The sequence below is a fragment of the Oncorhynchus clarkii genome, chromosome 11 (genome assembly GCF_045791955.1).
Source record: "Oncorhynchus clarkii lewisi isolate Uvic-CL-2024 chromosome 11, UVic_Ocla_1.0, whole genome shotgun sequence".
NCBI classification, from domain to species: domain Eukaryota; kingdom Metazoa; phylum Chordata; class Actinopteri; order Salmoniformes; family Salmonidae; genus Oncorhynchus; species Oncorhynchus clarkii.
In genome coordinates this window covers 20,992,143-21,003,523 of record NC_092157.1, presented here as the reverse complement: position 1 = coordinate 21,003,523, position 11,381 = coordinate 20,992,143, and the positions used below count along the sequence as shown (strand labels likewise).

The following is an 11,381-nucleotide window of genomic DNA, read 5'->3' as shown; positions in this document are numbered from 1 at the left end:
GAAGAGCTCACAGGTAACACGCACAGACACACATAGTACACACGCACACACAGACACACATAGTACACACACACGCACACACACACACACACACACACACACACACACACACACACACACAAATTCCCTGTGGATATGGCCTATGTTTCTTTCCTCTCTCTATGGTCAGTATGCTGTATTTACGTGTGGTTTTCTAAGGCTTGATGAACCCTGGCCATATGGCCATGTTCCTGGACTCCCTCCACATGGGAATACATGAATTACATGAAGAGGTTGTGGAACACAGTGGACACTTTGGTTATGGGTCATCATACCACAAATAGGACTTTTAGGTTCTAAAGAGATGTACTCGATATAATTGAAAGAGAAAAATGCAGTGACTGTAGTTTAAAACACACATTTAGCTTTTTTGTGTGTTTTATTTCATATCATGGTATTGATCAAATGTTGTGAATTTGTACTGCATGTCATTTGTCCACAATATGCAGTAGCTACCTGTAATGCCTGTGGCTGTTTTTCCTACTTTGCATTCCCTAGAGGTGACTATACCCAGAGATAACAATTGCATCCCAAATTGCACCCTAATCTCTATCAAAACTAGTGGTCTAAAGTAGTGCACTATATAGACAGTCAGCTGCCATTTGGGACGCAGCCCAACACACTGAAGATGATGTTGTTGTTGTCTCTGTTTCAGACCCACTCCAACCAGACAACGTTAACCAAGTCCATTTCTCTGCCTCGCAGTGCCTACTGGCATCACATAATGCGCCAGAACAGCGTGGGAGACATCTACAGCTACCAAGGTACAAACAGCAGAGCTCAGCTAGGCAGCCCAACAGCATTATCTGAACACGCACACGCACGCAGGCACACATTACCAGTAATGCTACCTGCTGGTAATATTGCAAGTAATATTCAATACCCCTGTAGTTCAACAGGACAGTGTAACAGTATCAAAATCGGCAACTCTTAAGTCAATCAGTGATTTTATGACAACCAGCAAATAAATTAATGGTTGTATGTCTTCCCACAACAGCAAATATTTAAAACACAGCTAATCATGTAGGATTACAATATGACATGCCAGACATACAACATGCTCATCTGCACCATCGAGAGCATCTTGACTGGCTGCATCACCGCTGGGTATGGCAACTGCTTGGCATCCGACCGCTAGGCGCTATAGAGGGTAGTGGGTATGGCAACTGCTTGGCATCCGACCGCTAGGCGCTATAGAGGGTAGTGGGTATGGCAACTGCTTGGCATCCGACCGCTAGGCGCTATAGAGGGTAGTGGGTATGGCAACTGCTTGGCATCCGACCGCTAGGCGCTATAGAGGGTAGTGGGTATGGCAACTGCTTGGCATCCGACCGCTAGGCGCTATAGAGGGTAGTGGGTATGGCAACTGCTTGGCATCCGACCGCTAGGCGCTATAGAGGGTAGTGGGTATGGCAACTGCTTGGCATCCGACCGCTAGGCGCTATAGAGGGTAGTGGGTATGGCAACTGCTTGGCATCCGACCGCTAGGCGCTATAGAGGGTAGTGGGTATGGCAACTGCTTGGCATCCGACCGCTAGGCGCTATAGAGGGTAGTGGGTATGGCAACTGCTTGGCATCCGACCGCTAGGCGCTATAGAGGGTAGTGGGTATGGCAACTGCTTGGCATCCGACCGCTAGGCGCTATAGAGGGTAGTGGGTATGGCAATTGCTTGGCATCCGACCGCTAGGCGCTATAGAGGGTAGTGGGTATGGCAACTGCTTGGCATCCGACCGCTAGGCGCTATAGAGGGTAGTGGGTATGGCAACTGCTTGGCATCCGACCGCTAGGCGCTATAGAGGGTAGTGGGTATGGCAACTGCTTGGCATCCGACCGCTAGGCGCTATAGAGGGTAGTGGGTATGGCAACTGCTTGGCATACGACCGCTAGGCGCTATAGAGGGTAGTGGGTATGGCAACTGCTTGGCATCCGACCGCTAGGCGCTATAGAGGGTAGTGGGTATGGCAACTGCTTGGCATCCGACCGCTAGGCGCTATAGAGGGTAGTGGGTAATGCAACTGCTTGGCATCCGACCGCTAGGCGCTATAGAGGATAGTGGGTATGGCAACTGCTTGACATCCGACCGCTAGGCGCTATAGAGGGTAGTGGGTATGGCACAGAACATCACTGGGGCCGAGAACATCACTGGGGCTGAAGGACAAAATAATTGTCAAAATAATTGCCACCCAGGCCACAAACTGTTCTCTCTGGTACCGCACGGCAAGCGTTACCAATGCACCAAGTCTGGACCTAACAGGTCCCTGAACAGCTTCTAAACCATAAGACCATAAGCCATAAGACGTCTAAGCAAAATGACTAAATAGCTAATCAAATCTCTACTACCCACACTACCTGCATTGGCCCTTTTTTGCACTAACTTTCTTGCACTTATTCTATGTACACACACAGGACTCTACCCACACACTCACACATACTTACACTGACACCCCAACACACACACACACTACATACGCCCACACACACATACCATGCACACACATGCCTACTGACGCCACACACACACACAGTCACACACACTTTCACACTCACCACATACACTGCTGCTACTGTCTATTATATATCCTGTTGCCTAGTCACTTTACCCCTACCTACAGTTGATGTCGGAAGTTTATATCAAATCAAATCAAAGGTGTGAACCTTACAGTGAAATGCTTACTTACAGGCTCTAACCAATAGTGCAAAAAAAGTATTAGGTGAACAATAGGTAAGTAAAGAAATAAAACAACAATAAAAATACAGGCTATATACAGTAGCGAGGCTATATACAGTAGCGAGGCTACATACAGCCACTGGTTAGTCAGGCTGATTGAGGTAGTGTGTACATGTAGATATGGTTAAAGTGACTATGCATATATGATGAACAGAGAGTAGCAGTAGCGTAAAAGAGGGGTTGGTGGGTGGTGGGTGGTAGGACGCAATTCAGATAGCCCGGTTAGCCAATGTGCGGGAGCACTGGTTGGTCGGCCCAATTGAGGTAGTATGTACATGAATGTATAGTTAAAGTGACTATGCATATATGATAAACAGAGAGTAGCAGCAGCATAAAAGAGGGGTTTGGGGGGTAGCACACAATGCAAATAGTCCGGGTAGCCATTTGATTACCCGTTCAGGAGTCTTAAAAACTGTTGAGAAGCCTTTTTGTCCTAGAATTGGCACTCCGGTACCGCTTTCCATGCGGTAGTAGTGAGAACCGTCTATGACTGGGGTGGCTGGGGTCTTTGACCATTTTTAGGACCTTCCTCTGAAACCGTCTGGTGTAGAGGTCCTGGATGGCAGGCAGCTTAGCCTCAGTGATGTACTGGGCCGTACGCACTACCCTCTGAAGTGCCTTGCGGTCGGAGGCTGAGCAATTGCCGTACCAGGCAGTGATGCAACCGGTCAGGATGCTCTCGATGTTGCAGCTGTAGAACCTTTTAAAGATCTCAGGACCCATGCCAAATCTTTTTAGTTTCCTGAGGGGGAATAGGCTTTGTCGTGCCCTCTTTACGACTGTCTTGGTGTGTTTGGACCATTCTAGTTTGTTGTTGATGTGAACACCAAGGAACTTGAAGCTCTCAACCTGCTCCACTACACCCCGTCGATGAGAATGGGGGTGCGCTCGGTCCTCCTTTTCCTGTAGTCCACAATCATCTCCTTAGTCTCGGTTAAGTTGAGGGATAGGTTGTTATTCTGGCACCACCTGGCCAGGTCTCTGACCTCCTCCCTATAGGCTGTCTCGTCGTTGTCGGTGATCAGGCCTACCACTGTTGTGTCGTCTGCAAACTTAATGATTGTTTTGGAGTCGTGCCTGGCCATGTAGTCGTGGGTGAACAGGGAGTACAGGAGAGGACTGAGCACGCACCCCTGGGGAGCTCCAGTGTTGAGGATCAGCGTGGCAGATGTGTTGCTACCTACCCTCAACACCTGGGGGCGGCCCGTCAAGAAGTCCAGGATCCAGTTGCAGAGGGAGGTGTTGAGTCCCAGGATCCTTAGCTTAGTGATGAGCTTTGAGGGTACTATGGTGTTGAACGCTGAGCTGTATTCAATGAATAGCATTCTCACATAAGTGTTCCTTTTGTCAAGGGGTGAAAGGGCAGTGTGGAGTGCAATAGAGATTGCCTTGTGTATGTTGACCTGTTTAAAGAAAGGTCTTACTCACACAGTCGTCCAGAACAGCTGATGCTCTCATGCATGCCTCAGTGTTGCTTGCCTCGAAGCGAGCATAGAAGTGATTTAGCTCGTCTGGTAGGCTTGTGTCACTGGGCAGCTCGTGGCTGTGCTTCCCTTTGTAGTCTGTAATAGTTTGCAAGCCCTGCCACATAAGATGAGTGTCGGAGCCGGTGTAGTATGATTCAATCTTAGCCCTGTATGGATGCTTTGCCTGTTTGATGATTCGTCACAGGGCATAGCAGGATTTCCTGTAAGCTTCCAGGTTAGAGTCCCACACCTTGAAAGCGGCAGCTCTACCCTTTAGCTCAGTGCGAATGTTACCTGTAATCTATGGCTTCTGGTTGGAGTATGTACGTACAGTCACTGTGGGGACGACGTCCTCGATGCACTTGTTGATAAAGCCAGTGACTGATGTGATGTACTCCTCAATGTCACCGGAAGAATCCCGGTACATATTCCAGTCTGTGCTAGCAAAACAGTCCTGTAGTTTAGCATCTGCTTCATCTGACCACTTTTTTTATAGACCGAGTCACTAGTGCTTCCTACTTAAATTTTTGCTTGTAAGCAGGAATCAGGAGGATAGAGTTGTGGTCAGATTTATAAAATGGAGGGTGAGGGAGAACTTTGTACGCGTCTCTGTGTGTGGAGTACAGGTGATCTTTCCCTCTGGTTGCACCTTTAACATGTTGATAGAAATTTGGTAGAACTGATTTAAGTTTCCCTGCATTAAAGTCTCTGGCCACTAGGAGCGCCGCCTCTGGGTGAGTGGTTTCCTGTTTGCTTATTTCCTTATAGAGCTGACTGGGTGCGGTCTTAGTGCCAGCATCTGTCTGTGGTGGTAAATAAACAGTCATGAAAAGTATAGCTTTTCCAACTTAGGTTGTAGTCAATAAACCTCGTTGTTCAACCACTCCACAAATTTCTTGTGAACAAACTATATTTTTGGCATTCGGTGAGGACATTTACTTTGTGCATGACACAAGTAATTTTTCCAACAATTGTTTACAGACAGATTATTTCACTTATAATTCACTGTAGCACAATTCCAGTGGGTCAGAAGTTTACATACACTAAATTGACTGTGCCTTTAAACAGCTTGGAAAATTCCAGAAAATTATGTCATGGCTTTAGAAGCTTCTGTCAGGCTAATTGACATCATTTGAGTCAATTGGAGGTGTACCTGTGGATGTATCTCAAGGCCTACCTTCAAACTCAGTGCCTCTTTGCTTGACATCATGGGAAAATCTAAAGAAATCAGCCAAGACCTCAGAATTTTTTTCCCAAATGCCTGAAGGTACCACTTTCATCTGTACAAACAATAGTACGCAAGTATAAACACCATGGGACCACGCAGCCGTCATACCACTCAGGAAGGAGACGCATTCTGTCTCCTAGAGATGAACGTGCTTTGGTGCGATAAGTGCAACTCAATCCCAGAATAACAGCAAAGGACCTTGTGAAGATGCTGGAGGAAACAGGTACAAAAGTATCTATATCCACAGTAAAATGAGTCCTATATCGACATAACCTGAAAGGCTGCTCAGTAAGGAAGAAGCCACTGCTCCAAAACTGCCACAAAATGCCAGACTACGGTTTGCAACTGCACATGGGGACAAAGATCGTACCTTTTGAAGAAATGTCCTCAGGTCTAATGAAACAAAAATAGAAATGTTTGGCTTTTAAGACCATTGTTATGTTTGGAGGAAAAAGGGGGAGGCTTGCAAGCCAAAGAACACCATCCCAACCGTGAAACACGGGGGTTGCTTTGCTGCAGGAGGGACTGGTGCACTTCACAAAATAGATTGCATCATGAGGCAGGAAAATGAGTTGGATATATTGAAGCAACATCTCAAGACATCAGTCAGGAAGTTAAAGCTTGGTCTCAAATGGGTCTTCCAAATGGACAATGACCCCAAGCATTCTTCCAAAGTTGTGGCAAAATGGCTTAAGGACAACAAAGTCAAGGTATTGGAGTGGCCATCACAAAGCCCTGACCTCAATCCTATAGAACATTTGTGGGCAGAACTGAAAAAGCGTGTGTGAGCAAGGAGACCTACAAACCTGACTCAGTTACACCAGCTCTGTCAGGAGAAATGGGCCAAAATTCACCCAACTTATTGTGGGAAGCTTTTGGAAGGCTACCCAAAACGTTTGACCCAAGTTATACAATTTAAAGGCAATGCTACCAAATACTAATTGAGTGTATGTAAACTTCTGACCCACTGGGAATGTGATGAAATTAATAAAAGCTGAAATAAATCATTCTCTCTACTATTATTCTGACATTTCACATTCTTAAAAAAAACGTGGTAATCCTAACTGATCTAAGACAGGGAATTTTTACTAGGATTAAATGTCAAGAATTGTGAAAAACTGAGTTTAAATTTATTTGACTAAGGTGTATGTAAACTTCCGACTTCAACTGTATATGTACAGTACATATCTATCTCAATTACCTCGTACCCCTGCACATCGACTCGGTACTGGTACTCCCTGTATATAGCCATGTTATTTTCTACTCCCTGTATATAGCAATGTTATTTTCTACTCCCTGTATATAGCCATGTTATTTTCTACTCCCTGTATATAGCCATGTTATTTTCTACTCCCTGTATATAGCCATGTTATTTTCTACTCCCTATATATAGCCATGTTATTTTCTACTCCCTATATATAGCCATGTTATTTTCTACTCCCTATATATAGCCATGTTATTTTCTACTCCCTATATAACCATGTTATTTTCTATTCCCTATATATAGCCATGTTATTTTCTACTCCCTATATATAGCCATGTTATTTTCTACTCCCTATATATAGCCATGTTATTTTCTATTCCCTATATAACCATGTTATTTTCTATTCCCTATATATAGCCATGTTATTTTCTACTCCCTGTATATAGCCATGTTATTTTCTATTCCCTATATATAGCCATGTTATTTTCTATTCCCTATATATAGCCATGTTATTTTCTATTCCCTATATAACCATGTTATTTTCTATTCCCTATATATAGCCATGTTATTTTCTACTCCCTGTATATAGCCAAGTTATTTTCTATTCCCTGTATATAGCCATGTTATTTTATATTCCCTGTATATAGCTATGTTATTTCTACTCCCTATATATAGCCATGTTATTTTCTACTCCCTATATAACCATGTTATTTTCTATTCCCTGTATATAGCCATGTTATTTTCTACTCCCTATATAACCATGTTATTTTCTATTCCCTGTATATAGTCATGTTATTTTCTATTCCCTATATATAGCCATGTTATTTTCTATTCCCTATATATAGCCATGTTATTTTCTATTCCCTGTATATAGCCATGTTATTTTCTACTCCCTATATATAGCCATGTTATTTTCTATTCCCTGTATATAGCCATGTTATTTTCTACTCCCTGTATATAGCCATGTTATTTTCTACTCCCTATATATAGCCATGTTATTTTCTATTCCCTATATATAGCCATGTTATTTTCTATTCCCTATATATAGCCATGTTATTTTCTACTCCCTGTATATAGCCATGTTATTTTCTACTCCCTGTATATAGCCATGTTATTTTCTATTCCCTATATATAGCCATGTTATTTTCTATTCCCTGTATATAGCCATGTTATTTTCTATTCCCTATATATAGCCATGTTATTTTCTATTACCTATATATAGCCATGTTATTTTCTACTCCCTGTATATAGCCATGTTATTTTCTACTCCCTGTATATAGCCATGTTATTTTCTACTCCCTGTATATAGCCATGTTATTTTCTACTCCCTGTATATTGCCATGTTATTTCTACGTGTTACTTCTATTCGTTATTCACTGTGTATTTAATACTTGTGTCACTATTTCTATTTTTTATTAAATGTATTATCTTATCTTTAACTCTGCATTGTTGGAAAAGTAGCCTTAAGTAAGCATTTCACTGTTAGTCTACACCTGTTGTCTACGAAGCATGTGACACATACAATTTGATTTGATTTCAAGCACATTTCTCTCCTCTGTTTTCATCTTAATCTGCTGTTTTCTTCTCCATTTGGAAAGCCGCAGCACTTATGCTCTCAACCCAGGACTCTGCTCCTCTCGTCACAACAGGATTGTCTTATGAGACTGCATGTTGTTCTCAACCCAGGACTCTGCTCCCCTTGTCACAACAGGATTGTCTTATGAGACTGCATGTTGTTCTCAACCCAGGACTCTGCTCCTCTTGTCACAACAGGATTGTCTTATGAGACTGAATGTTGTTCTCAACCCAGGATTCTGCTCCTCTTGTCACAACAGGATTGTCTTATGAGACTGCATGTTGTTCTCAACCCAGGACTCTGCTCCTCTTGTCACAACAGGATTGTCTTATGAGACTGCATGTTGTTCTCAACCCAGGACTCTGCTCCCCTTGTCACAACGGGATTGTCTTATGAGACTGCATGTTGTTCTCAACCCAGGACTCTGCTCCTCTTGTCACAACAGGATTGTCTTATGAGACTGCATGTTGTTCTCAACCCAGGACTCTGCTCCTCTTGTCACAACAGGATTGTCTTATGAGACTGCATGTTGTTCTCAACCCAGGACTCTGCTCCTCTTGTCACAACAGGATTGTCTTATGAGACTGCATGTTGTTCTCAACCCAGGACTCTGCTCCTCTTGTCACAACAGGATTGTCTTATGAGACTGCATGTTGTTCTCAACCCAGGACTCTGCTCCTCTTGTCACAACAGGATTGTCTTATGAGACTGCATGTTGTTCTCAACCCAGGACTCTGCTCCCCTTGTCACAACAGGATTGTCTTATGAGACTGCATGTTGTTCTCAACCCAGGACTCTGCTCCTCTTGTCACAACAGGATTGTCTTATGAGACTGCATGTTGTTCTCAACCCAGGACTCTGCTCCTCTTGTCACAACAGGATTGTCTTATGAGACTGCATGTTGTTCTCAAGCCAGTGCAAAGTCACCAACAGCAATGCTTTCTATTGCATTCTACGTTGTCTTCTCCTTTCCTAAGACCACATTTTTGCGTGAAGGTACTGCAACTTTTTTCTACGGTCAATACGGCCTCGTTCAGTCATGATCGTAGTTTCACAATTCTTCCCGGCAAGTGTTTGCAAGGGCTTCAGACATCTCCTCTAGTTCTACAGGGTCTGCCACATGGGATATATCAGACATTCATAGCACGGACTGTGTGAACAGGGAGCGCGCACACACACACATACATACATATTGTACAGCTAACCTTGTGGGGTTAGCTCCTAAAGTAATTCTAACCCTAACATTAATTCTAGCCTTAACCATAAACCCACTTGGAATAGCGTGTTCAATGGAAACAAAGTTTTAAAACTTTGTTTCCTTTGAACATGCAATATAAATAAAGGCATTTTAATGAATTATATGAAGAGTGCCTTGGTCATCTTTTCTTTTTGATGACCAATTTACCCCTTTTACCAAAGAGCACCTTCTTTCTACTACTGTGTTTCTTCGCAGCGCTTCCCTTTCTCCCTTTCCCCCTAGAAATAACATTTGACCTTGTGGGGACTAAAAAATGTCCTCAGTTGGTCAAATTTTTGGTTGTTTACTATTCTTGTGGGGACTTCTGGAATAGTTAAATAGTAGTTAAACACGTCCACACACACGCACGCAGGTGCGTACATGTTTGGCCAAATCGAGAACGAAGATAGTATCACCAATAACAGGTTAGTTGAAAAATCTATGGCATCGTTTTGTTTAGGCAAACCTGTAGCCCCCAATAATGGATTCAAAAAATATTTATTTATATCACATTATGTGCTTTACTATCTGTAGCTAAGACATATGTAATAACCATGTCAAGTCACTATGTAGGGTTGCTATACAGTTCAATAGATAAACAGATCTGGGAAATTGAGGAGACACTGGTTAAAGACTTGTTTAAGGTAGACTTGGCACTTTTGGTTGATGGCAGCCATGTTTTAGCCTCACTCTGCAGGTATTACCCCCATACACCTTACACACCATCTTGAGCCTATTTTATATGTTGAAACTTAAAATATGGGGCATCTCCTTCCCCAGGCATAGGACCTCAACCTGATCCTGGCTGACTCTATACACACAACATGAGATCCCTGAACACACATGCATCTCTATACACACACACATGAATACATGTGCACGTAAACACGCGCACACGTTCTGCAATTCATGAATCAGTGGAGTATTAGAGCATTTTGACCTGATTCCCTGGGTCTCACTTTGCCAATGATGAATCAATACTACAATAATGTGATAAAACAGCAAAATAACTGCATTATTATCGATAACGAGGTGAGATACGTAAGATGTGACGTATATGGACCAGACTAGCCCCCTGTGTCTCAGTGGGCCCGTAATGATCATATAATATAGCAAGCCTATGTACCATTATAATACCATTATTAGTACTATTTTAGTATGGGCTGATTGGGGTGTACGTGGAGGTGAGAGATGCTAGACAGAACGTGTGGACCAGACTAGCCCCTGTGTGTCACTGTACCTGTGATGAATCTATAATAAAGCTTATGATGAAAAATTCCAGTATAGTAACAGTACAGTGACTATATTAATACTGACTATGGGCTGATTTGGGTGTGGGTGGAGGTGAGAGTGTTAGATTAGCCCCCTATGTGTCACTGTGCCGTGATGAATCTGCAATCAGCATGCTTAATTGGCTGAGTCATGGTCGGGTTGTGTTTAAATACCCATGAGTCCTCTGGAATAATGAAGGAACACTGGTTCTTGTCCCATCCAGCTTTGCTGCTTTGCTATATGTTTATTTATTTATTTTTCTCTGATTCAGTTAATCGGAGAAGCAGAAATAAATTAGCTGCTTTTTGTGTGTGTGCGAAAGTTTCTGTTTCAATTAGACTTGGGCTGAAATGATAGAGACTTCTAGGAAAGTTTTGGTTTGCTTGCAAATGAAATGAGTACAGGCAAGGTAGCAGTGCAAACTGTATGAATATAAACCATACACTTATTTGAACCATTTCAGTAATGGTGAGATACAGAGAGAAACTGCATTAAAGGTCCAAAGCAGACGTTTTTATCTCAATATCAAATCATTTCTAGGTAATATTATAGTAACTTACTGTGATTGTTTTTGATTAAAATGTTTGACAAGAAACAAAAACCGCTTGAGCAATTTCTCAAGCAAGAATT

At 42.9% G+C, this 11,381-nt stretch overlaps 1 protein-coding gene across 1 annotated transcript in view; it reads left to right on the top strand.

Annotated features, from left to right (window-relative positions):
• The window catches only part of LOC139420347 (docking protein 6), an 83,346-nt gene that overhangs the window by 42,346 nt on the left and 29,619 nt on the right, over window positions 1-11,381 (top strand). The window contains exons 6-7 of the mRNA XM_071170346.1: window positions 1-13; window positions 695-803. The exon at window positions 1-13 is cut by the window's left edge and continues 126 nt beyond it. Of these exons, the coding sequence (XP_071026447.1) occupies window positions 1-13; window positions 695-803 (122 nt within the window). The remainder of the gene's footprint in view (window positions 14-694; window positions 804-11,381) is intronic.